This window comes from Tauraco erythrolophus, chromosome 4 (genome assembly GCF_009769465.1).
Source record: "Tauraco erythrolophus isolate bTauEry1 chromosome 4, bTauEry1.pri, whole genome shotgun sequence".
NCBI classification, from domain to species: Eukaryota; Metazoa; Chordata; class Aves; order Musophagiformes; family Musophagidae; genus Tauraco; species Tauraco erythrolophus.
The window spans coordinates 73039241-73067043 of record NC_141468.1 but is presented as its reverse complement, the minus strand read 5'-3'; the positions used below and the strand labels follow the sequence as shown (position 1 = coordinate 73067043).

Here is a 27803-nt window from a genome sequence, read left to right as displayed (position 1 = left end):
ATGGCGGCCGCCGGTGGCGCGGTGCGGGCTGGTGCGGGTTACTGGGCCGTGCTGTCCCGGTGCTGCGGGAGGGTCGTGGTGGCGCCGCCGCTCTTCGCGGGCGCGGCTTACTCCTCTGTGCCTGCGGTGAGCCGCGGCGAGGGCCAGCAGGAGGGAGGTGAGAGCGGCCCGGCCCGCGGTGGCGGCGGGGGGGGCGGGGCGCAGGGGCCGGGGGCCCGGGCTGGCTCCGGGCCGGCGGGGCTCTGGGAGCGGGCGGGGAGCTCGAGCCTCTGACTCGCCTTCTGTCCCGGCTGCAGGCGGCTCTGAAAAGACGTTTGGTTGCAACTGTTTCCCGGAGAGCTTTTTTTTTTTTTTTAAAAAATGTATTTATTTATTTATTTATTTAAAATTTTTATGGTAGAGGTTACAGAGTTTTGGCAGAGCGAACACTGTGAGTAGTCTGGAGAAAGAAGTGAGCAAACTGGTGTTTGCTAGACACGTTTTCAGCTCAGGATTACAGTGGTGCAGTGGGGCTGCGGTGTATTGCGCGGTTTTAGGTATTCCGAATGAGAATTTCATAGTTTGTCAAGGAATTTGGCGCCAGGCACGGCATCGCACGCCTAACAGGAGCGCAAACCGAGCTGTTCAGGGTGTTCTGAGTGCAAATGGCAGCGGTCGTGCAGGGTTGTGCTAACGTTTTTCCAAAGGCTGGGTGGGCGTTTGCCATCTGCGGATTCAGGAGCAGGCTGGATTGCTGAAAGGGCCTTGAAGTGATGTCTGATGTTAGGCCCTGTGGTACTGCAGGAGCAAAAGGTGTCCTGACCTGAAATTGTAGGTGTTTGTAACAGAAATAGTGAGATTGGTGTGAATGAACTGTGTCGGTGAAAGCACTGCAAAAATGGCAGATCAAGTAATGAAAGAATGCTGTGTGTTAACTGTTGCAGAGCCTCGTATGTGTTCTTCACTTTAAATTTTGACAAAGTGAGAAGAGGAAGAACAGAATTGGATCCATAAAATACTTAGATAAGGAAAACAAAAGAACTGTGAAATTTGCAAGTTTTTCCAAGGCTTATGTGGGGTAGTGTTGTAAGACAAATGAATGAGGCCAATGCAACCCAAACATCTGCTCCTAAATCCTGTTCAATGTTTTGTTGCTAAATATATACTGTATTGTAATGTGGCAACAATTAAAAAACAAGCAAACAAAAAACCCACAAGCTCAAACAGGACACTTGAAAATAAATGTAATCAGATTCACCTTAGTTTGTCTGACTATTATGATGTTGCTTTTTGGAGGGGACTTTGAAAGTGATTAAATCAGAGTTTGAGGAGGGAGAAGAAATGAAGAAATGGAGCCATGGGATTCTTCTTTTGGCAATAGTAAACTGTTAGCTTTAGCTGTCTTGTACTGCTGGTGGAGAAGAATTTGTGACCCAACAGCCACATGGGAGGGAGAAATGGAAGCACAGTTATGAAGGCAAAAGCGTACTTTCATTCATCTCATTTTTACTTCCTTCTGCATCAAGCTGGAATAAAGGATGTAACCATTAAATTATTGTTTATGTATTTCTAGGATAGACCCAGATGAAATGGCTTCCAAGCTTTTTTTAATCTTCAATTTCAAAAAGTAAATGAGCAATCTGCGGTATGAGCATCTGATCTTCCCCTTCTTCCACGTAAAGATTGGGAAGTGTTAGTGTATATTGTCTTTGTAAAAGAATAAAAAACATGCAGGATTATGCTGCGTTTTGTTTCCACAAAACCGTGTAATAGTTTGTATTGAAAATGTTTCTTTTTCTTTCAGCTTCAACAAGGAGAAGAGGCAGGACACCACAGTTAGTAAGATCAGTAAGTACTGAAACTATTTGCAGTTAACTCAGAGGTGTTTGAAAAAGTTTTGTAAGCTGTATGTCTTAACAGTTTGTACAGGAACCCCTTCTGCAGTCAAAGCCTGGTGAAACCACCATGACTATTCCAGAACCAGCACCTAGTTTCTTCAATCTCCCAACTGTTTTCAGTCTGTGTTCTCATAAAGGCAAAAACATTAACAAGCTAACAGTTTGTATTGACACCGTGTACTGCAGTTCTTAAAAGTAACTTAAAATGTTCTTAAAAGTTGCATTTAAAATGAAAACAGGCGTTTTAATGTTGTTTTTAGTATGAGTTTACACAATTTATAGTGGTTGCTTTCTGGCCTAATGAAGAAATCTGATTTTGTGCATAAGTGAAGTTATTCGTGCGTAGTTGAATTAAAGCTGATACCTGAATATTTAATGACCGAGAATTTTCTTATTTATTCCACACACAGATTTCAAAAGTAGTATATTATGTGTTATGATTTCAAAAGGCAAATAATAAAAGTGGACTTGGCATGTATGAAATTTTTGTTTAACTTCCAAGAGCATGTTTAATGATACACCAAAGGAGTCAGACCAGCTGACTGCATCTATCCATTTGTCTTTTAGCCTTCTAAATAAAAAAATTGAAGTTTTGGGGGAAACAGTATCTTTATTTTATTTTATTTTTTTAATATTTTTTTAAGAGCATTTGACTGAAACTGTGTTCAGTTATTGGAAGATATAAGCTATTTCTGAAATATGGTAATACATCGTTCCTTTACTGAATTTTCTACAGCAAATAATTTTAGAGTTATTAATATCTATTTCTTTTAATATGAACTTGTTCAGGCTTTCAGAATCCCAGAATTTTAAAACTAATTTTCTTGCCCCCCACCAAAATGCTTAGGCACTTCAGGAAATAGAGTTTGCAATTAAATACTGGTTTGATTCTCCTTTCTCCCCCTGCTGATTTATCACAACATAAAAAGATGGGAAGTTCTTCTTTTTAAGCATCTCTGAAATAAAATGCAGTTGAAGATTGGGAAAGGTCTGCTCCCCAAGTTTGAGAGGCTATCTTGTAAAAGTTCCTTTACAAATGAGCACTAACTTTTGATGTTTGTCTTGAAATTTTTAGCTGTGGCATTTAGTCCTGAAATAGCTTGTTGTGTGTGTTGCTCCTGCTTTGTCTCACAAAACAGCGTATCTCCCATTAGGCTTTTATAATTTTCAATTTATTAGCAGGCACCTCCAAGAACTGAGAGGATGGCTGTTGATCAGGACTGGAGCAGTGTTTATCCAACAGCAGCTGCGTTTAAACCTGCCTCTGTGCCTCTCCCAATTCGAATGGGTTACCCAGTGAAAAGAGGAGTACCTCCAGCAAAAGAAGGCAACTTAGAACTTATAAAGGTAAGACACTTGTACAGTTATTATTCGCTAAGATTGCTCTGCTTTGAATGGAATATTTGTATCGGATACTGTTTTCTATTATTGAATAGCATAATATTCTATTTAATTTCTAAATTAAATGGTAACAAATACACATGTAAGTAACAAATGAACCAAGTCAGGAGACTTTTTTAGGATTATCATGCCTGTGACTTGTAATGGGGCTAATTTAAGTCTTTTGCTAAATCAGACTTTAGAAGAATCTTCTTATCTGAACATTTTATTAAGCGTATTGTACTACCTTAACAAATACTAAAAGTGTAATCAGATTTCAATAATGCCCCTTTACTTATGAACAGACAGAAAGCTGTTATTTTGGTAACTCTTAATATGTCTGTTTCAGATTCCCAATTTTTTGCATCTCACTCCTCCTGCAATTAAGAAACACTGTGCAGCTCTTAAAGGTGAGGGGTTTAGTTTCGTTGGGTTTTTTCTTTTTTCTGTTTTTAAAAACCATCTCTCTTGGAGTTTTAAGGCAATGCAAAATGTAACTGTGTGTGATGAATTAGAAGGTGAGACATGGTCCACCTCTGAAGCTGGTTATTTGTCAGGCTTTGGCTAGTATTGTATGCTTTCTTGTTGCTGCATTGAGTCATGCAGGTAGTAAGCAGATACGTCTCAGGAGGTTTTCAGCACGCCAGTAAGGCTTTGATTTTACCTTTCCATTAGACCCTGCTTGTACTGGAGAATGTAGTGTCTTAAGGAAGATGAGTGATGAATGTGACTCAGTCCTCAGAAGATTATATGTGATTAAACCAAGGTTCAATTAGTAGCTCTTCTGGCATGCATTTTTTTTTAAAAAAGCTATTAATAAATTAAACCTTGTGTGAAAGCAAGGTCTGCTGGGGAGATACAGGATCTAATGAAGACCAAGAGCATCATTGCCAGCCAGCAAGCCAATAAGGAGAACCTAATGAGGAGGTTAGCCCAAAGAGAGGAGGAGGCACAAGGGGGAGATAGAATCATAGACTCATTTAGGTTGGAAAAGACCCTTAAGATCATTGAGTCCAGCCGTTAACCTAACACTACCAAGTCCACCACTAAACCATGTCTCTAAGCACCATGTCTACACATCTGTTAAATACCTCCAGGGATGATGACTGAACCACTTCCCTGGGCAGCCTGTTCCAGTGCTTGACAACCCTTCCAGTGAACAAATTTTTCCCAATATAAGATCTAAACCTCTCCTGACACAAGTTGAGGCCATTTCCTCTCATCTTCTCATCCTGATCTCAACAGAGATCAACACCCACTTCCTTACAACCTCCTTTTAGGTAGAGTAGAGAGGGATAAGATCTCCCATCAGCCTCATGATAAGAGGGAAGAGGCCTGTCTTGGGTTGCCTGTATACAAATACAAGCAGCATAGGAAACAGGAGGAATTAGAAGTCTGAGGAGTCACAGAAATGCAGAGTGAAAACTTGTATGATTGAGGTACAGGCAGGGTTGATGTGGAGAAGGAGCTGACCTGTACCCAAAAGAACAACTCAGACACAGAGCTTTGTGATGAGATGCGTAGCAAACTGGTTAAGAGTTTGAGAGTTGGGATCAGAGAACCTGAAAAGGATGTCTTGGTGGCCGTCTGCCACAGACTGCCTGGTTGAGAAGAGAAAGTGGATGAACAGCTGAAAAAAGCCTCACAACTGCAAGCTTTGCTTTTCATGGGAAACTGCAGCCATCTCAGCATCTGCTGGAAGGGTAACAACAGGATGGGATGGAAGCAATCTAGGAGATTTCTGAAGTGTATTGCAGATAATTTTTTGATGCAGATGCTGGACTAACTATCTGTGGGAAGGTGCTGTGTTACACATGCTACTTGCAAGTATGGAAGAACCAACTGGGGACCTCAAGGTTACTAGCAGCCTTGGTTGTGAAAAGCAGATGGTGGAGTTTAAGATCTTGAGAAGAGTAAGGAAAGCAAGTAGTGTATTGAAGGCAATTTCTCAGTGCAAATGATTGATGAGTTGACTAGGAGACTTGCTCTGTTGGATTGGTTGTTCAGAAACAAGGAAGAATTGGTCAAGTATGTGAAGGTTAGAGGTGTCCTTGGTAACAGTGATCATGAAACTGTGGCATTTAAAATCCTGAGAGGAGTGAGCAAGACAGACAGTGAAACTACAGTCTGGACTTCAGGAGAGTCATTTTAGTTTATTCAGGAATCTACTTGGCAGATCGCGTGAGGGACTCTCCTGGGGAGCAAAGTGGCCCATGAGAGCTGGTGGATATTTAAATTCAGCCTCCTTAAAAGAGCAAGAGTTGTCCATCCTAGTGTGCAGAAAGTTAAGCAAGTGTGGCAGAAGGACAGCATGGATGTGCGGGGAACTCATGAATGATCTGCGGTGCAAAAAGGAGGTACACAGAAAGTGGAAGCAGGTAAAGACTACCCAGGAGAAACAGGAGATTTGTGCCTTACCATCTTCAAGAAGAGCAAGAAAGAAGATGCAGGGAACTGCAGGTCAGTGAGCCTCACCACATTATCTGGAAGATTATGAAGCAAAACTTCCTGGAAGCCTTTTCTGTGCATGAAATAACATACTTTGTAACAACCTGGGTAACAGCAGAGAGCACAACCTCAGCAGGTCTTCAGATAATAAGAAATTAGGGGAGAACAAGTGGTACCCTGGAGAGCAAGAGCTGCCATTCAGAGGGATGTCATCAGGCAGGAAAAAAATTCTGCTACAAGGACCCTCATGAAGTTAAACAAAGGCAACTGCAAAGTCCTGCATCTGGAATGGAATAACACATGCAGTAGTACAAGCATGGGGAGGGGACAAACAGCTAGGAAGAAGCTTTGCAGAAAAGGACATGTGGAGCCTGGTGGGCATTTGAAAGTTGAATGTGAGTCAGCAGTGTGCCCTTGTGGCAAGGAAGGCTAACTGCCTACTGGGTTGTATTAATGAGTGTAGCCTCCACATTCAGGAACTTAATTCTTTTCCCTCTGTTGAGTATTGCATCCAGTTCTGGGGTCCCCAGTACAAGGAAGATGCGGACCTGCTAGAGGAGGGCCAGACAAGTGACCAGAAGGCTGGAACGCCACTCCTGTGAAGAAAGGCTGAGAAAGTTGGGGTTGTTCAGCGTGGAGAAGAGGGCTCCGGGGGTACCTTATTGTCACCTTTCAGTATATAAAGGGGTCTTATAAGAAAGATGAGGAAAGTCGTTTTGTCAAAACCTGTAGTGACAGGACCAGGGGCAATGGTTTTAAACTGGAAGAGGGTAGATACTTAGATTGGACTTGAGAAAGACTTTTTTTATGATGAGGCAGTGGGACACTGGAAGAGCTTGCCCAGAGAAGTTGTGGATGCACCATCATTGGATGTATTCAAGGTCAGGTTGGACGGGGCTTTGAGCAGCCTGATCTAGTGAAAGATCATAGAATCATAGAAAGGTTAGGGTTGGAAGGGACCTCAAAGATCATCTATTTCCAGCCCCCCTGCCATGGGCAGGGAAACCCTCCACTACACCAGGTTGCCCAAAGCCTCATCCAACCTGGCCTTGAACACTTCCAGGGATGGGGCATCTACAACTTCTCTGGGCAACCTGTTCCATTACCTCACCACCCTCTGAGTGAAAAATGTCTTCCTTATATCTAACCTAAATCTGCCCTCTTTCAATTTAAAGCCATTTTCCCTTGTCCTATCACTACATGTTCTTGTAAAAAGTCCCTCTCCAGCTTTCTTGTATGCCCCCTTTAAGTACTGGAAACCTGCAATAAGATCACCCTTGAACCTTCTCTTCTCCAGGCTGAACAGCCCCAACTATCTCAGCCTGTCTTCATAGCAGAGGTGTTCCAGCCCTTGGATCATCTTCATGACCCCCCTCTGGACCTGCTCCAGGAGCTCCATGTCCTTCTTGTGCTGGGGACTCCAGATGTCCCTGCCTGTGGCAGGGTGGTTGGACTAGCTGATCTCTGAAGGTGCCTTCCAACCCAAACCATGCTATGATTCTGTTTGGTAATTGTAAGACTGCATCTGGATTACTATATCCTTTTTTTGGGAACTCAGGGCAAAAAAAGACATTGAAATACTGGAGCAAGTCTAGCAGAGACCTTGCCATTACCTAAATGAGTACGATTTCTATAAATAGTACTTTTAAAAAGATATATTGCAATAAATTTGAAAACAAAAAACCAAAGCCCAACAGATATTACTTGGAGTGTTTTCTCTTTATTATACAGATTTCTGCACTGAATGGCCAAGTGCTTTGGACAGCGATGAGAAATGTGAACAGCATTTCCCTATTGAAATTGAAACAGTAGATTATGTTTCTGCAGGGACATCTATTCGTAATCCCAAAGCAAGAGTGGTGACTTTAAGAGTAAGTAATATTTTTGGTAAACAGCCTTTGTTTAAAAAACCCAAGTGCTTGGCTTACTTTTCTAAACATGTGCAAGTATGATATGTTGTAAGGAAATAACCAAATGTCTGAATAAAAAGCAGTGGATTTCCGTAAGTATGTTGCAGCGTGTTAGAACTGAGGTTGTAAGGTTATGGATATGTATTTATAAATGATGACTAAGCTCTGATATAAATAAAATAGTCTACCTTCTGAAGAATGTACTTATAGAAAAGGCTGTAAGTGCCTTTGTACTCGATGTCTTGCTTCGACTCTCTCATTGCTAACTTGTAGACCCTAGAAGTGCGCAAGTGTTGAAAGACAGGTCATATGAGTGCGGCACTATTAGTAAGCATTGAGTTGACAGGCCTTCAGGCATCAGCGTGTATGCAGTAGGAGCAGCAGCCTTCTGATCATAGGATCATGGAGTACTTGAGGTTCCTTCTGCTCAAAGTAAGGTAGGTATGAGATCGGACCAAGTTACTTGGGACTTTGTCCAGCTGAGTCTTGAAAACCTTCAGGGCTGGAGACTGCACGACCTCTCTGGACAGCCTGGTCTAGTGCTTGAAGCAGGAGAAGCCCCTGACTTTGTGCTGGGTTGTGAATGTGTGCAGAGGAGGCACATGTTGCACCCCGCCTTGCTCCCATATTCAGTTGTCTCAGATGGAATAATACTGACATTTGCAGGTTAGTGCTGGGTACCTGGTGTCACAGGTAGGGGAAAGAGCTCAGCTGCTTGAACAGTCTTGAATCTCCTCCCATTAAAAACAGCAGGTAATGAGCTTGTGTGAATTCCTTACTTTCTAGGTTGTGTAAAACATTGCTAGATAAAAATCTCTTCTCTTAAATGTGACTGTTGAGGCACAGGATGTTGGACTAGGGACTGGCTATGCTGCAGTGGGGAGGATAATGCAAAAGGATGCACAAACAAGCGTGTCTGTACTGTTATCCTGTCTAAATCTGTCTGCTAACGCTAACTGGCCTTGGTACTTGCAAGGCGTTATGTGGATGTGTATTATGTATGTATATTAAAAAAAGGAGGGGTTGGAGTGGGAGGCAAAAATGGAACAACTATCCGTATGCTTTTTCAGTTATGGGTGTTCTGATCCCAGGCTTCCTTAATAAATTCGCTGGTTAAGCCTCTGACAACAAAATCTGCTTGGAGAGGGGGAAGAGAAGGATTTAAAGGTGAAAGCAGATGGCACTGGGTCAGGCAGTGGTTGTGTCTGTATGAATGAGAGAGTATTTACTGTGTGCTGTGTTACAGACTGATAAACTCTCTGGTGGATCTTCATGATAAGATTTCCTTTTTAAAATATTGATTAAAAGTTAAACTTTTTAAATCTTAATTGTAAAAAAAATGCTTTTTTTTTCTTCCAGGGTATCATACTGGAGATGCTAATTTGTCATCTCCTGGAGCGTAATGCCAGTATTTCTTGGCATTAAATTTATCCTAGTATTTTCCCAAGTGGAACTGTCCCTATTGTGCCCGGCAACATAGTACTGCAGGATGTAAAATGAGACTTTTTTTTTTTTAAATCAACTGCTGTTCTTTGTGGAGCTGTAACTTTTGTAAAATTCAACATTAAATAGTCTGCAGCATTCCAGCTAACAATTATAAGCCATCCAATTGCTATTCCATTTTGAAGCAAGTAGCCAAATAAATATTTGTCACTTCAAAGTGACTTTGGATTAGTAAGAGCAACATATTTTTTTTGATCCTGTAGTATAGGCAACAGACCAGATAACTTTTTAGTCTTTATAGGAAAAGCAAGTCGTGGAATAAAATCATAGTTCTCTTTAAGAGTAAATTTCGGATGATCACACTGTATGAAGGCAGAATGATACAACTATGATAATGCCAATCTTTTAAGACAGTGCAAAAAGTACTACTCAATGAAATTGTTGAATTAAAACAAGCTAATGCTGGGCATCTGGACTGGTGGCTTTCGCAATGCACTGGAGTATCCCATTAAGTTTAGATAATCGTGGCCATAAAGTGCTTACATGCAGTAGCAGTTGTATGTTTGTCACAGAGTTGCATCTGTAACCCTTCAGAGTTTGGAGCGTTCTTTCTTTTGTGAATGTTAGAGAAAGACAATGTTAAGAAAATGTGTTTTGCAAAAAGATGTTTCTCATCAATTTGGGTAGGGTGTTCTGTAAGGGAAGGCAATCCAGGGGCAGCACGGCAGGCAGGAGCAGTGATCTCCCCAAAAACGGTGCAGTTACTGCCTGAGCAAGGTGAGCAGGACAGGTCTGAAAATAGTAACCTTGTCCATCCAGCAGCCCATTAATCACCTGACAAGTTCATAATAAGGCAAGTTTGAGGTCAAAGGAGAAAGAGAAATCTGGCTCAGGATTAGGTTTGGTGACAGTAACTATGATCAGTCAGCAGTCTGGTGAGTGTCAAGCCAGTCCGTAGGGATGCAGTGGGTGAGGTCAAGCCAGGAGATTGAGGATGTGTGTCGGGGTTGGGTCAGTGTGGGCCATGGCTGGGCCCAGATGTAGCTGTGTGGTGGCTTAGGCAGCGAGCGAGGCTGAATGCCTTGGCTGAGATGCAGCTTCTCCGTAAAGCTGGGCATGCCCACCTTCTCTTCTTCTCTTTGGTCACCGCTTGGTTGAAGACTGTGTGGCGGCACTGTGTGGAAGGGCACTGTGTGTGAGGTGGCCTTACCCTTAGAAGGGGTGGTTGTGTGCGTAGGGACCTTGGAAGTATTGTGACTTCAGAAGTGACTGTTCATGGTCATTTTAGGCTGCACTAAGAATAGAGGTGGGGGTTTTTTGGTGGGTTGTTTTTTTTTTATTGCAGCTTGACCATTGCCTTACCTAATAGGGCTATTTAGAATTAGACTTGACAAAACATGAGCTAGGGAACAAAGCTAGGTGAGCTCCTGCTGACCAGTATTACAGGCATGCATAGTAGATGAGCATGTAATGCCTTAAAAAGGAGACTTTTTTTCCCTGATATTTATTGGAATTTCTAAATTCTTTTAGCCCTTCAACCTTTGTTAGTTTTTCTTATGCAAGTTTCTTGATTTTTGAACAGTTCTTTAGTACAGCAATGACACAGTAGAAAGAATACAGAGAAAAAAACAAACAGTGGACAAATTAGTAAGAGACTGCTATTCTATCTTCATGTTCTAAATATACCTCAACAACTCTCACTTGGTAGAAACTTATGTTTCCGACACCGTATTTTAGACTGTTAAGGTTCAGTGCCTTCTTATTTGCTGCCATGTAAACAGATAGCTAAAACCAGCTTGCTTTACTTTTCATACTTGTTATTCCACATAGAAGCTAGCTTCAGCCCAACTTCTGAGAGTGGTTTGTTTTTTTTTTTTACATAAATACTAGTTATTTCTTGTATAGTTTATGGTTGTGGGTTTTCTGGTGTTGGAACAGAAGACAAGCCATTCACGCTATTGTTTGATCAATTACATGAGATCAGACAGTTCTGGTCCATTATATTGTTATCTGCGTGCATCTTTGCATATTTCTGTTAATCTCCGAATAATAATTTTGAGAATTCTGATTTGATGTCTCTTGGCATGATATATTTCCTCCTCTTTTGGATGCTTGTCGTAAATATCTTTGATATATCTTAGTATTAACCTTACTGATCTGTATTGAAAAAAAAAAAAACAACAAAAAAATTTATTTTTCCATGTTAAGTACACATGAATATGAAATATAGCTACAAACTAAACTGACAGCTCTTTTTTCTCTGAAAAAAGTATAAATAGAGATTTTCTCCCCCAACCCCTCTAGTATTTGGATGAAAATAAATTTATTGTTTCAATAATCAGGTTATACTTGCCTTGCGTTAAGACTTCTGACATGTAATATAATCAGAAGAAATTCTGCAAATACAGACTTAATAGCTATCCTTTTAATCTTTGATAAAAGGCATGCTTAACTATCTCAAAATATTTTTAGGGTGCAGAGATTGGATTTATCCAAGTAATTAAAAGTGTTTTCTCTTGTATTTGAAGGTTAAGCTTTCTAACTTGAATTTGGACGACCATGCAAAGAAGAAGCTCATTAAACTTGTAGGAGAGCGGTACTGTAAGGATACAGATATGCTCACAATTACAACGGACAGGTACGATTACAAGAAGGAAAAAAAATTGCTTGTAGCAGTGGTCACAGTATAGAAAGGGCTGTGTGTCTTCCAGTAATACCAATTATAGTATTGGAAAATTATTATGGTTTTAAAGCTAAAATATGACGTAAGCATACCAGTACTCTTGTTGACAACTGTTAAAATTGTAGTGGACGAATCACATAAAGTCAAACCTAATATATGTTAAATATTGTTAGTTATTGAAGCTCTGTATTTAGAAGTCTCAGTTGTTATTTTAAAGTAGTTGTCATGTTTCCCGACAGAACCTGTGGCTTCTGTTAGTTTTAACAACGATCTGAAGAGTTTCAGGCATGAAAAATGACATCGGTGGCCAGACGTTTCTCAATGTTTTTGATGTTTTAGATACAAACAAATCACTGGAGTTATTTAGTTATGTTCAGAGATCTGCATTGGAGAAACGCGTTTTCCGTGTTGAATTCCGAAGCTCTTAAAGAGACTGCATGTGTATTCCTAAGTTCACAATACACATTCACAGCTGCTTTCAGTGGTAGGAAAAATGTTATTGCTGGTCTTTTCTGTTTGCATGTTTTCATTAGAAAATTTTTTCCCCCTCTTAATTTTCCTATCCTTCAGTATGAAATACTGTTTTATTTCTACATAAAATAAATAGAAAATGGATATAATAGTGCATGTCTTTTTCGACTAGACTTGGAAATGTGAGTACTTTACTGGGACCGCTTGTGCTACCAACAGTTTAATTTCCCTAGCAAGACTTACTTTGTGGCTAAAACATTACTATAGCTGAAAGGAGCCTGTCCTCTAGATCACCTGTGAATGCTTTCATGCTGTGTTCCAGAAGAAACTCTTAATGTGCCTGTTGATATTTCACTTTATTTTTAGTAAATTCTAAGGCCCAAGCTCTGAGCAGTATCCATTTCTTTAATACAGGATTTTCCAGGCTGGTATTTAAATTACTTTTAAACTGAGGCTCTTTCACTATGAAAGAAATACGAGTCAAAAGTTTGAGTCCTTTTTAAAGTTTATTTGCTAGAATAATCGTAGTCTATAGTCATTTAGGTGAGTGTTTTTAGAGTGTCTCAGGTGTAGTCTCACATGGTGCAATTTGTTCTGCATCAAAAAGGTGGGTAAACAAGCCTGCAGGAGGAGGTGAGTGTGAGAAAGAGACAGGAGGTTGTGGGTGGTCAGCAGGAGGAAGCGATTAATGTCATCAAATTCTCAGCAGAAGGCTTTGACGACTAGTTTTAAGAACTACACTCTTTCTGCAGGACTGTGTCTTATCCCAACAAATTTTACTGATGATCCTGTTTTGACTTACAGCTACATAGTCTTAAAATTTTCTTCTTAAATTGTTGGCTAGATCTCCCATTCTGAACTGTATTTCATGGCTGTTTTCACCAGTCATCCTCCTTCCTTTGGATCTGGGGCAGGGGGGGGCGGAAATCAGGTTTTAAGGGAGTTCAGGCTAACATATGGTGGATTCCACTTTGGCCCAGAGGGAAAAGGGGTTTTTAATGTTTCCTGAAGATCTGTAAATTCTTGCATTTTGTGCGGTTTCCTACTGACTTGCAGATGCCCATTCATTTGTGTTCTTAATGCTAGCGCTTTCATGATGTTATTCTTGATTATGTGTAATTCAGAAGTCGAACACACGTTTCCCTAAGATTCCTTACATTACAAATTAGAAATTTTGATGGTAAGTTAAACATTTTGTTCAAAAGGGTATTACAGTGATGTGATTACAAAAACAGTATCTTTGTGAATCTTCAGGTGTCCGCTAAGAAGACAGAACTATGATTACGGCATACACCTCCTCACAGTTTTGTACCACGAATCTTGGGTAAGCACTTGTGAATAACTTGCGCTCTCTCGTGACTCATAAAAAGTTCCATGACTGTGCTCAGCTTCAAGTAAATTATCTTAGCTTCTTTTCCTCTTCCACCTCGCTTTTCTTCAAATTCAACCAAGATAAGTTGCTTATGTTTGTATCTTAATTCCCCAGTCAGTGTAGGAGTAGATACTACTCCAGTTTATTACAATTCTTAAGTAGTCCTCTCAATAGAGTAAGATATCTTTAGACCACAGATTTTTCTTCTACAGTGAATTCTTCAGACTTGTGTGTCATATTTTTGAGGTTATGTTGGTTATAAGTATTGCCTTCAGCAATTTTTATAACCATTTTTTGCAGAAAACACGTTAACAGTCTTAATTGAAATTATAGTTGAAAACCCATAGTTATGTTTTGGATATCTTTGTTTAAAGGTAGTACATTGTTAGTCACACTGTTTGAAACGGAGAGTGAAAGCCTTCATCATCGGTATGTTTCCTTAGATGTACTCTTTTAAATAATTTGTAGTAGATTAACTACCGAATTTCACACTTACTGAGTTGAATTGTTCCATAGTATTTAAATGAAATCTCTGTATTTAGCATGTTTATGAATTTCAGTGTTCTTGATTTTGATCATTGCAGTGATGACATAAAAAAAACATAAGGAGGATGAGCTCTGTTTCCCTTTCGTTGGAAGTTGCCTTGAAGGTTATGTTTTGCGATTGTAGGGTGCATCAAATTAAATTTATCTTCATCTAGCATCTTAAAAGATAATTTACTTTAGATTTAAAGTGCTTTGTACACACGGATATTTTTCTCCCTAACAGCATTGCATTGCACTACAAATCTTAAATTAATGACAGATCAGTTTCCAGTATTAAGCAATGACAAGAGAGGTAGACACTGCTCACTTTATTAATTCCAGACAAACACTACATCAGTCCTTTGCTCTAGCATTATTTGGTGATGGAAGTCAGGGCTATATGATATTGCTACATGAGTGTTCAGTGTGTATTAAATTTGCACAAGTCTCTTGCCCTTTTATTACTTTTCAACTTCCATGTTAATATTTGATGAGTTCATCAATCAGTTGTAATCGTCTTTGATTTCCATGAAAAATTAATGGTCTCCTGAGACATGGTGTTTTTATTGTGTGATGTGTTTTGTGAGTGGTTGTTTTTTTCCATGATCAATTGTAATGCCTTTTAATAAGTTGCTGAAAGATAGTTTGGATAAATTTTGTAAACTATAAGCAAACAAGCTATAGCTTATTTTAATCTGTACAAACTTTAAATATCAGGGAGAGGGTAGGCTGTGGGAATTAGCCTTCCATGTAGATGGTGACATCAGTCCTGTTTACAGGACTTATTGCAAGATTTGATGACTTTCCTAGCAGAGTAGTTCCACACGGTCTCTTCATGCGTGTGCTTGATGGAATTCCATAAAAAGATGAAGGCAATGTTCTATTTTTGCTAAGCAAGGGAAGCTGGCTGGACATAAATTTTGCCCTCGGTCTTGAAAACTTTGTCTACTAGCTCTCTAAACACAGCATAATTCTCTAATTTATGTTAATTGCTGGATTACTGAATTTTGTGAACCAGCAAGCATGTGCGTATAGAAAAGGAAAAATTGTCTGCTGATATACATCAGGAAATGTAACGTCAAGTGTAATTATATTTTAACTGGCAGTGATGCATAATTCTTTTATTACCATTACAAACTAGAGCATCCAAATAGTTTAGGAATCTGAAACTTTTGGAAAAGAATGACTGTTCTTTGTTGTTTTGTTGGGTGCATAGTGAACTATGTGCTATGAAGCTCCGTTGTGTAGAGATGCATTTCCGGCAGAAAGTTATTCTTAAAGTAATGAGTATGAAGAGTTTAATTTTTGCTTGTCTGTCTCTTTGTATGCATGCTTAGGAGACAAAATTTATCACCGTGTCAACAGTAGCCTCTGTACTAAAATTTTTCTTGTATGCTTTTCCAGTCTCAGCTTCAGTGAAAACTCAGGGCATCCACAGCTCCCTAATTCTGTTGCTGTTGCAATAGAGGGGTTCAGGTGGAATTAGTTTGCGAGAATCCTTGATGTAATGGATTTACAGTTGTAATAGGCAACAAGTGTGTGCAGACAAGATAGAAAGGAAAGAGGGGGGATTACCAACAGTTGGTACAGGTATTGCTCTACCTCAAGGCTCTGAACATATTGTTAAAAATGGATTTCTTTCTTGGATTGAGATGTGACAAAGAGGGCGTATTTGCATTTAAATAAATGGATAAAAGGTTATCCAAATCAAATTTGGCAAACAGGTTTCTGAGAGGTGCCACATGGAAGCATGTTGATTGATAGATTAATGCACTGACTAGCATTTTTGTCTCCTCTAACCTGGTGGTAATCAGTGGATGATGGAAGAAGACAGACTAGCCAAATTGTGAAAGGCTTTGAAGGTATGTAGGAGGATCGAACTTGGTATAGAGAAGCTTTCAGAGACGTTCAGGTGGTTTTTGTAATCATGTATGTAAGAGCTCCCTTGTTTGAATGCATGAGGAAATAAGGAGGGAAGGAATTGAAAGGAAGGAGCAACTTTACTTGTTTGTGGTTTTTGTTTTTGGGTTTTTTTTGTGGAAGAAACAAGTGAATGTCTCTTTTGGTTTGGTTTTGTGAGTGTTAGAGGAAAAAGCAGTTTCCACACTGTGGGAGCAGAGGACAGGGGAAAAGAATCAGTTTGTTGATAGATGGCCAGAATAAAGAGTTAAGGAAGAAGCTGACAAAGGTGGCAGGAGTGAAGAAAGGTACATTCATGGCTTGGGAATGGATAGAGTAGCTGAAGCTATTTGATTACTTGTAGGAGACGTGGGATACTACTGAGTAGCCTTTTGGGCCACATAACCCCTACAGATTGGTAGTTAAAAGTAGTATTGCATTTGAAACTGTACTGTCTTTCCTGTCTTCTCGTGTTTGCACAGAAATGCCATCAGTGGACTTCACTGTGCAAAATCCTGCAAAAGCTGAGGGTGCTCAGGACGTTTCAGAATTGTGTTAGAATTTACCAAAATACCAGAATTTACCAACTGGTACCAGTGTTACCAGTTGGTATTTGATCTGTGTTTAAACTAATAAATCGCTCTTATTTTGAAGAAAGAAATGTAATGGTTTTCTTTTGTCTTCTAGAATGTGTTCCCATGGCGGATAACACTACCCTTGCTTTCAGCAAAGGGAATCTGTAGCGCTTGTTATTTTCTGGCAGGAAAAAAAAAAAAAAAGCATGTTTGTTTTAATAGAGGAAGTGAAGGAAGAGAGGAGGAAAAACGTGAATTCATCCTCTGATTCTTGATCCATCCTCAGTTATCACAGGTTCAAATGAGTTGTTTTGCTTTACAGTGTATCTATGGGAGGCTGTTCAGAAAATTGACAGCATGTTGGTGGATTGATAGTAGTTGCTTGGTAAGGCAGCGTACTGCTTCTTGAGATGGGTCTGAACAGTGGGAGCAGTATTATTTAGGAGTCTACATAATGAGTTCTTGGTTCAACCCATTCGAATTACAGGTTGGGTAATAAGCCTGCCTAAGTCTAATGGAGAGCTCAATTTAGTTATAGTCTTTGTTACTAACAGAGATGCATAAGAAGTAAGAAGTGTACCTTAAGATCCCAGACTGATGCATTTGGCACCTTGGTTTTGATAAACGCAAATAGATGTCAGTCCCATTAGTTCAGTTATCTTTAAAACATTCAGATTTTTAAGAATTAAGAATGTTCATTTACTTTCTTATTTTAAAACGTTTGGAGATTTTTTGCTTCTTGTTTAACAGTTTTCAGGCTATTAATCAAATATTTGTGTTTTATTAGCTTTTAGTATGTATTCAGTAGATACCTGACTCGCACAATCTGTTAAGAATTGAATTTACCTTCTTTGGACTTTTTCTTTGATTCCCTTCAAATTATCCCCCAAAATTGAGCCTGGATTGAATTAATCAATGAAAGGGTGAGATATATTAGGCAGATTGTTACACAGCTGCTTAATCACTTGTATTTCTGCTACCTCTAAACGATGGTACCTCTTGAATGCCGTAACATCTCTCTAAACCTGAAGGTATTTTTGTGGTATTAAGTAGTTTTTAAAGAGTAAGAGTTTGCTGCCCTCAAGTGGTTAAAAAAAGATCATAAACTGATTTCTTCACACTCAGCTCAGGTTAATAGTTTATCACAAAAAAGTTAAGTGCTGTTATGAGCTGAAAGCAGGAAGGAGAAACAAGTGGAGCAGGAAGTTAGTTTCCCAGTAAGGAAAAACTTTCATAATCATTATAAAAGGGAGGATTCTGAAAAAGATAGAGTGAGGAGGAAATAACTTCCAGTTGTTTTAAACCAGTCAAGACTACAAAAAGGTGCAGCAATTTTCCTTGCTGCAATTCCACGTGATTTTTAACATACACAAATGCAAGATGATGGAGAGTGGAGGATATCACTGCATTACACAGCTGAGATCTTGAAAGATGAGCGAAAAGTTGCCTTTGCATTTTCTGTTCTCTAGTGTATTTCTTAAGGTAGAAGGTCTAATGTGACATTCTAAGAACAACAGGAGAGTAACAGTGTACACACTTTTTGAACACCTTCTTGCTTTTTCTAGTAGTGTAGTTAAGGGAGTCTGATAAAAAAGATTCAAGACTTAAAAAACACAGTAAGGAGAAAGTAATGTAGAAGTAGGCATAAGTGGAAAGTGGCTACTGAATATGTACAGTAATAGCCAAAGAGTTGACTGGGTGCATCTCTCTGCATTGTGCTTGCATTGTAGATGTTAATAGTACTTGAAATGAAAGGACAGGAAAGTTTAAGCAGAAAAGTGAGGGAAGGAAGAAAATGAAGAATGGACAGACAGAGTGACACTAGAGGTTTGACTAAATTTTATCTGTGAACCCCAAAACTGTGTAGTTTGAATGAATTTGAGGAAAGTGTCCCACGTAGCTTTTGCATTACTTTTCAGATAGAGCATTCAACTGGAAGTCACTGGTAGGCTGAGTATTCTGTGTATGCATGCAGCTGAATGAATATTTTTAGAGAACCATTAGTGATAATCCTAAAATCCATTGTATAGCTTTTCTCTAGACTTCATTTAGCACTTAAATTGTACTAGGTTTTTGTTTTTTTTTTTTTAATTTACAGTCATTTTAAGCCATTACAAGAAAGCATAGTTTTTGTCTTTTCAGGTTGCACCATTAGAACTTGTTAACAGTAGAATTTTGCAGTTTTCAAAGTAGGAGTTTACTTTGTAATTCATCCTAAAATACGTGAAAGGTTATGAGTCCACTCTTGAAACCTAAGGTCTCTGGCTACTTATTTTTCAAAAGTATACTTTTGAATAGTCAAGATTCATTGAACTGAAGAGGAGAGCCATAGCTTAGTGAACTGAGCATGTGCCTGGAAGAGACAGATTTAGAGCTCTGGGCATCCTTTAGCATAACTGAAGACTGCTTAGTGTAAATCTCTGGACTTTGAGATCTTAGAATAATGAAGTGTGATATGATTATGCCCTTCCTACGATAGTCTTCCTCCTCAGTATGTCATTATATATGGTTTAAGTAGTGCAAACTGTGCCTGAAGTAAAGGTGATCTCTAAATATTGTGCTATATATTTGTTTTGAAGTCTGTACTCCATTTCATTGTGCGCTCACCAGTGCTCAAAATCTTAACAACTTGAAAGAGTCTTCAGTGTTAATGTGAGTCAGAAAAGATAAAGCTAAGTGGCATAGTAGATGTTAAGTTTAATAAACTTTCCCAGAAGATCTGAATTCAAGCATTCAAAATCAAAGGAAAGACTTTTGCTGACAGGAAATGTGTATTGCAGTGAGAGAAAGTTTAACTTTTTTTGTGCCTCTTGCTTGGAACCACAAAGGATGAACATAAAAGCAAAACGTTGAATTAAAAATCGTCTTTGTACTATTTCAGACTGTAGTAGGCTTTTTGCCATACTTGTATTTAAGCCCTATGTTTCTAGGTATTGGAGAAACAGAGCTCCTTTTTAATGCATAGATATGATTTTTACAGCTGTTTGATCTTCAGTCTAAACGTTGGAGAGAAATGAAGTCTTATAAGGCATAATATTAACAAAATGAACAGAAAATCATCAAAGATTTGGACCCTTAATATCACTGATCTTTCTTGATGAGATCAGAATCTTTTCTGATCGACATTCAGAAAACAAGCTGAGTTAGATAAATACTTTTCAAATGGCTCTTTCAGAAGCATGAAGTTCCCAGAAAATACATGCAGCCACTTCAGCCCAGAGAAATTAGGTGATGTCCTCATTTTCAAGAGGCAATCTAGATAATAGTGACTACTGAGGACTCTTAAATTAGTGACAGAGAGAGATTAAGCCTGTGAGTATGATTAAGTATAAGAGCGTCTCTTACATCCAGTATTCTTTTTTGAGGCAAAGTTCTGTTCGTTCTTCTCTGCTTTTTCTTTTTTTCCTGTTTTACATCTGTACCTTACTGTTATGTTTAGTCCTCACAGTCTTTCTCCTGATTTTCCTTGATGCTCTAGAGTTCTTACCTGCCCTGTGCCATTGCTGTGTCCTAGAAAATAACGTTCTGCTCATTCAGAAGAATGTATTTTAACCTATTCTGCATCACCAAGCAATTAATTTTTTTTATCCAGTCTTATGAGATACAAATATGTTTTGCTTCTTTACAAATTTATGTTACTATTTATGTTTAAGTTGCTAACTAAATAGTTTGAAAGTGTAATATATCCGAAGAGATAAGTATGTAATTGTTTTGACAACTCCTCTTTGGCTTGAATGTACCCAATAATTTGGAAAATGCTAACATATCTCATTTATTACCTGAAAATCTGTGATTATTGTACCACACAGAATATCTTTTATTTCAGTGCAGTATTAAGAAAGATGTATATTTATTCCAGGCTTATACAGAGTTTGAAATTTGACTTGCAACTTAAAGAACTTTCCTTCTCCTCAGAAAAAAGTCCCACTAAAATACTTGGTCTTTGCTAAACAGCATTAAATTTTTATCTGTTCAAACCATTTACAAGAAAATTGAGTAACGTGAGTCATGTTTTTAATTGCCTTGAAGATTTCTGTGTGCCTCTTAAAAATTTTAGTTAAAATGTCTTCCCCAGAAGAAACAGCAGAGAACTGACAATTCTAATCCTGGCTAGGACAGCAAAATTATGAAAGCTAAACTGGAAGAAAAAAAAAAAAAAAAGATGGTGAACTGTTTTCCTTTTTTCTGTACTTAAGGATACAATATATATTGAAGCTTTTTGTTAATGACTTTATGTAAAAGCAATTTAACTGGCCAGAAGTACTATTTTAGAATTTATACTATGTCAGCACTTCAGATTAAGCACTGTAAAGTCTTGTAAACCTTCCAAAATACTGACTTAAACTGTCACATAAAAGATCTGCTTAGAAACAAATCCTTATTCTGTTCATAGCATTAAAAACGTAGTTCTATATAGTGGGACTCTTGTGCCTCTTCTTTAGTAATAGATTTGTCTTTTGACTTTATAGGAAAAGCTGGTTTTGGTGACTTTTTTGGGCAGTTCTTGTTGAAAGTTTATTAAGTTGAAATTGTCAGCTGAGTGTATCTTCAGCTGGTTACTACTCACTGAGATTGTGTCTTACGTGTGATGGAATGAAGCAATCATTTTTAGTGAATTCATTGATCAAACGTTCATCCTGGATTTTTAACTTCATTCACCAAGTGAAGATTCTAGAAAAATGTTACACAATGCCACACTGGTATTCCAGTTTTCACGGTTTTATTCTTGTTTGTAGGACTCTTCACTGCAGCGTTTACTAACATTCTAAATTTGCAGGGGACAAAAATAATCAACCAACAAAACTGAGTGATGAAGACATCATTTTTGAAGTTTCCTTCATTGTTTCAGTAGTTTTCTTCACAATACTTGAAACTGAGACTAAAATACTTGTAACATTTTCACTATTGTGAAAATAGTCCATGGGTGCTTGTCTACCTAGGCTGCTTTTTCAAAGGAAAATATAATTCCAGATTCACTTTTTCCCTTGCAGTAAATCTGGTTGGAAAGGTATTTAAGTTTCAGTCAATACAGTCATTTTGCAAAAAATCAGGTTTCTGTTCAGTTTCCTGTTTGTGATGTATGTCTGGACCTGTGTACAGTAGGATAACTTTTCATTTTGAGGCACGGCCACCAACATTGCAGCAATGGATACTGGCTCCTTGTAGCTGGGCTGAGGAATGGATTTTGAAATCTCCCCTAGTGTCAAAATCCCTTCCTGCTTCCTGCCTCCCTAGAAGTCAGATTTTATTTTAAAAGTATTTTGACACACCATTCTGCTGGGAAGGATTCCAAGAAAGAAATACTTAACAGTTTCTTTGGCTTCCTTTAAAATCTTATTGCTCTATATAGCTCAATAGAGATAGGGGAAACCTTAATCTGTTTATCAGTGTGCATCTCCAAAATCCTGTAAGCTAATGTATGCAGAGAAGGGTTTTTCTGAAGAGATAAATACAATAACTGTAATCAGTTCTTGTTGTCTCTGCTGTAACTTAAAGGTGTTTAAAAGCCTCACAATGATCTTTTGTTTGGGCTTCAGACATGAGTTTGGTCCAGGGAGTGACCAGGGGTGATACCCATATTCCCTTACTCTTGAGAAACCCTATCCCTGTGAGAGAAGCTTTTGCTTTAAAATTCTTTTGGAGTTTAGGAAGAAAAAGGTCTTGAATACTCATTATGCAGATAAACAAGGGATATGTAAAACAGGATGATGTCGTTAATGTGAAACTATGCAAATCTCCACGTTGAATTGCAGTATTTTTCAAACATACAAGAAATACTTTACTATACCCACTTGTTCCGCTACAGTATGTCCTTCCCCCCCACCTCCCGCTGGAATTCGAATGAGGTTCTTTTACTCTGTGTTGTATTGTGTCCAGGTTTTAATGTCAGTCATATGAGCCTTTTAGCAGTGTTAAGCACTGTTTCTGACTAAACATTTGGACTCAGAGACTTAAAAGACAAGAGATTCCTTTTGCCAGGTGCAGGATGCAGCATTTTTTAAATGTATTTCTAAATTGAGATAGATAGACCCAAGCACACAGGGTTCTAAGGAGGGGACGGGAAATCTTAGGTCTAGATTAAAGGTTATTAAATATTGTGGTTTGATTGCAGCAGCCTTGTTGACTAGTGGACAGAATACTTTAAAATAGATTAAAAACCAGCAACACCCTCATCCCCTCCAAAAATAAAAAAAAAAAAAAAACAAAAAAAAAATCCTCCCATGATTTCCAGGTTTTATTTGGATTCTGCATAGCATAGCTAAAAATTTACTGAAGAGCCCTTTCTGACAGGGAATTAAAAACCAACCAACCAACCAACCAAAAAAAAACCCCAAAAAAATCCGTATGATGTAAATGCTTTACGATAATGTTTCTTTGAACTTACTCACAGAGAAGTTCAAGTTTTATTTAGACATGATTTCTACAACAATTGTAAGAAAAATGTGACCACCAAAACTACTTCAAATTGTGCTTCTTACATAATTGAAATAATATAAGGATACTATGTATTGTTTATGTTAGTAAAGTACTAAATAATTGTAAATATACAAATAAATACACGATCTACAATGTATAAAAATACAAAAATATCTATGAAGCATATATATTTACCAACGTATGAAAAAAAGATATAAAAATAGCACATTGTAACATTGCAGCAGAGAAAGCCAACAGGATGCTGGGTTGCATCAACAAGGCTATCACCAGCAGGAATAAAGAAGTCATTATCCCACTCTACTCAGTGCTTGTTACGCCACACCTGGAATACTGTGTTCAGTTTTGGTCCCTGCGATACAAAAAAGATGTGGACAGGCTGCAGAGGGTCCAGAGAAGGTTCACAAAAATGATCAAAGGGCTGGGAAGCCTGCTATATGAGGAAAGGCTGAGACAACTGGGTTTGTTCATCCTTGAGAAAAGAAGGGGACACCTTATCACTGTGTTCCGCTATTTAAAGAAGGTGGAGACTCCCTTTTACAAGGAGTCACATGGAAAAGACGAGGGATAATGGGTACAAGCTACTCCTGACGAGATTCAGATTGGACACAAGAGGAAAATTTTTCACAATGAGAACAATCAGCCATTGGAATAATCTTCCCAGGGAAGTGATAGATTCCCAACATTCGACACTTTTAAGATTCAGCTGGACAGGGTGCTGGGCCATCTTGTCTAGACTGTGCTTTTGCCAAGAAAGGCTGGACCAGATGATCCTTGAAGTTCCTTCCAACCTGGTGTTCCATGATTTGATGCTTTGGAATATCCCTTAAAGAGTCTGTGAAGCTAGAGGAAGGCCTACTGAATTGGAGAAATGTTCAAAACCAGAATTTATAAAGAACAACTGCACAAGCCAAGTATTTACAGGCACTAGGATGATGTCTTCTGTCTGTGTTCAGCTTTGATCCGGTCTGATCTTGCAACACTAATTAGGTAAAAATTAACACCTTGTGGACAGAGATTCTTCTGAGGACAATTTGTTTTGCAGGAAGAGGAAATGGATTAATTGGTGGTGATTTTCCTTATGAGTCACAATTAAAACATTTCCCAAATGGTGAGAGATTGCTGTCTCTCATCATGGGTTACTTGGTATGAGCGGTCTCACTTCGCGTCTTATAGCCAGTGTAAATATACCAAAATCATATGCTAGGGACATAATAGCTAGGTGGCTGCTTCCAGAGCTTGAACATTTAGAGTTATTTAAAATTATTACTTTTACAAGATTTTTTGTTGTTATTTGTTATGCATAGTCCATAAGATTTCTTCCCATTCTGACTTGTCTAGTTATATCTGCCAGATACCGAAAGAACTTGATAAGTGGGAGGAAAGAAACTCATTCTGCACAGAAAATGTACAGCATACAGGCACCTTTTGAACTCAGGCTTGAGTTACAAGCCTTGTACTTTAAAGGAGGGGAAATATCTTCTACGACGAATGTAATTTTTAAAGTGATTTGATATGAGAGATAAGTTTCTCCCAATTATTGTAGCTTTGTTTCAGTCTTGAGCAGTTTTTAAGACAATGTCTATTTTCTTTCAGAAAACTGAAATGTGGGAGAGCGAGAAGACTGAAGACGACATGGAGGAGTATATATGGGAAAATAGCTGCTCTCAGAAAAACGCCTTGGATACATTACTTCGAATAAAAGCCTCAGAGAATGTCAGTAATGTAACTAAGGAAGAGCTGCTTGCATCTGAAGTGGTTAAGAATTACAGAAACTCTGTAATTGCACTTAAAAATGAAGGTGAAACAGAAAATAACATGACTCAGTATAAGGAATCCGTGAAGAAACTATTGAATATACAAGCATGACCATGAAAGCCGACTGCAGGTACACCTGATTATTACGGAAATATTAGACTACTGTGTTAATATTTCTGTATGATATGGATATGTAATTATTCAGAACCTTAACCAAAAATATGAAACTTCACGATGAGTTCATTTCAATAGTAATCAGATTTTTCTTTACTGCTGGATTTTTTTGTAAGCATAATTTTCCTGTCCACGAATTTTGTTCTTTGAATAAAGTATGTTTTGAGTCATATCAGTGACTTGAACATTCTGTTCTGTGCTTTCTTAGCTTAGGAGGTCCTGGTTCAGTCCTCTGCTTAATCACATTCTGACTTCTCACACAACTTCTTTTGGCATGTGACTTAGAGCAACAATGTCAAAAACAATGAAATTACTTAGGCTCCCATTTCCATTAATGAAGAGTCTGAAAGTTAAGAGCTCTAAACTTTCTAAACGCTTTTCAGATGGCACTGAGTTTCTGTCTCTCTGTACTCCTTCTCTGTAAAATAAAGATAATGTTGCGTGAGTAGTTTAGCTTTTGGAGAGGTGTTGAAGCGCACTGAGCAGTATGAGGTTCTCTCGGTTGTCATCACGATGGCCAACAACTACCCTACATAAAAATACCTGTCTCTAAAAAGATGGAATAAAATAAAGTAGAAAATGGGATGGTAGTGGGAAGGTGAACTAGCAGTTACTGACAGGATACCGAAGTACTTGAGAAAGGAAGGATGATGAGAGTTGCCGAAAGTGAGAGCTGGTGAGTCGTGAGGCAAATATATAGCTTAAATACAGAGTCTTGGTACCCTGAGGCCTGCTAAGTTGTTTCTTGTATGTACCCAGGCTCTTCAAGGAGAAGAAGTGTTTGTAGCATCCAGCTTACTGCTGTGAAGCACAAAGAAAGAAATTATATGGATGTTTATCTTAACATTTGCTGATTTGTATTTGAAAGGAATTTATTTGGAACACTGCAATCACTGGAAACTTTTATAGCCCTCTCATGGTTAAAAAAAAAAACCAAACAAACCACTTTTGAAAATACCAGCTTGAAAGGGCATAAATAACTCTGTTCTTGCTTTTATTGTACCTTCCTGGTTTACTAAGATTTCAGCTTAGAGAGAAAGTCTTCATTTTCTGGAAGGGGCAGAGGGAGTTTTTGTTCATCAGACTTAAGGATTCTGCATACCTGTAAAAGAACCTAGCACGTGGCCCTGCCAGCAGCTCCTTGAGAGGAAGCAGCATAAGAATAAGGACATTGAAAACCGAAGGGAATTGATTTCTGCAGTGTTGACTCATCCACTGCTAGGATTTCTCATTGTTTTGTGTTACGTACAGCCAAAGAGTGTATTTATTCCTGTTTCCAAAACATTGTCAGTTTTGGAAGGATTCTTCTTAGGTAGAGAGTGTTTTTGTATGGCAGGCGACTCAGTTTAACGCAGCTTTTTACTTCGTATGAGAATTTGTCAGAGCTAACTAAGTTGAAAGTGCTTGTCCTGTCATCCCAATTTTGCACTTACCAACTTGGTTATTTAATGGTCCTTTTAGATTTGTGTTAATGAGAAGTTTTAGCAGAAGGGAAAGTTTGCTATTATCAGGTTGTTCCTTTATTCGGGGATAATGAGGGTAATGTTTAAAATTCTCATTTGAAATAGTACATCTGTATAATGTTTAATCTGTTTCGAACAGCCATAAAACCAAAATTACTGAGGAAGTAACTGCAGTTTGACTCAGAGAATGGTATGGATGGTGGAGTTCTGCCTGGCTTTATTCCAAAGGCGGTTTGGTTCTAGTATGTACACAAAAGAAATTTGTTTCCTTAATTAGCTTCGTCAGTGCTTGCATAAGGACTGGCGTACTAGCAAGCATATGTAACTAACTTGTGTTTTGCAGTGGCATGTCTTGTACCAGACTGTTCTGAGTAATGCCCTGAAATGTATGAAGAAACCCAAAACCCCATCAGCTTGTTTCTCTCCTTAAAGTTGTCCTTACACACTCGGGACATGTGAGCACCTGATAAAATCCTCTCTGCAACGGAGGACAATTCAGTTTTCCTTTGCTCCTCATACACTTTAAATGGACCTTAGCAGAACTCCGTATGAAAGTTGTACTTAAAATAACAATTTGACTTTACTAGTAATAATGCCTGGTAGAACAGCACAGCAAGGGAAATTGATTTTTCATTTGATTGTATTAGTATTTCATTAGCTTCACAGCTGATTCATGAAAGACTTAAAATGCACAGGCTTCTAGAGTTCCCTCTGAAGTGTTCAAGCCTAGCTTACATACATTCTGTAAACATTTCAAGAAATACAGGCAGGATAGAACGCAGCTGGACACTCAAATGTCTCTACCAACAATACCTACTGGCCGAGAACAACGTTGGGACTAATTTGCTGTGTTCCATAACCACATCCAACACTTGCCATCAGAAATTAATTGTCAAATATACCAGTTTTCCAGTAGTATCTGGCTTAATGACTCTATGGCTACAGAACACTTGGCCAGCTGGCCTTAGAAATCTGCAAGATTGACCTTCAACCTTGGTTTTCAATGTCATCTTCGCTTCCTCTCCTTGCTAAGAACGTGAGCAAAATTAAAGACCTTTATAATCCTGAAAGTGCCCAATCAAGCTGATAGAATCAAAGGTAATACAAAACTCAGTTACACTTGTGATTTTTACACGTGGTTTATATGTTACAGTACAGAACTTGCGTAATGCAGTGGACTGGATCAAAGGTAGCCTGGATTGTATTTTGAGCTTTTTGTCAACTTGGATGTTCTGTTTATCTGCTTTTCGCTCTAAACTGTTTGTGTTTGAGAGTGGCAGTAACTCTCTGTGATGATGTCAAATACCTAGAACACTGGGATCTTAACTCCAGTGGGAGTCTTCCCAACCTTGATGATGTATAATATAGCGTGTGTTTTTGTGAACTGAAC

The 27803-nt window shown here is 38.5% G+C and overlaps 1 protein-coding gene across 1 annotated transcript; it reads left to right on the top strand.

Annotated features, from left to right (window-relative positions):
* On the top strand, positions 1–25080 carry MRPS35 (mitochondrial ribosomal protein S35). Its single transcript, XM_086610470.1, has 8 exons — positions 1–157; positions 1784–1827; positions 3057–3224; positions 3607–3667; positions 7437–7576; positions 11587–11696; positions 13467–13536; positions 24615–25080. Exons 1-8 carry the CDS (start codon positions 1–3, stop codon positions 24885–24887), a joined length of 1023 nt encoding a protein of 340 aa, XP_086466596.1. The 3' UTR covers positions 24888–25080.
* Positions 25081–27803: the final 2723 nt, after the last annotated feature.

Bases quoted from the DNA above. Each gene is read 5' to 3' on its own strand.
- MRPS35 (XM_086610470.1), top strand. From the start codon at position 1: ATGGCGGCCGCCGGTGGCGCGGTGCGGGCTGGTGCGGGTTACTGGGCC. The intron at 11,697-13,466 runs GTACGATTACAA...GTGAATCTTCAG, and splicing joins CTCACAATTACAACGGACAG to GTGTCCGCTAAGAAGACAGA. The intron at 13,537-24,614 runs GTAAGCACTTGT...ATTTTCTTTCAG, and splicing joins TTTTGTACCACGAATCTTGG to AAAACTGAAATGTGGGAGAG.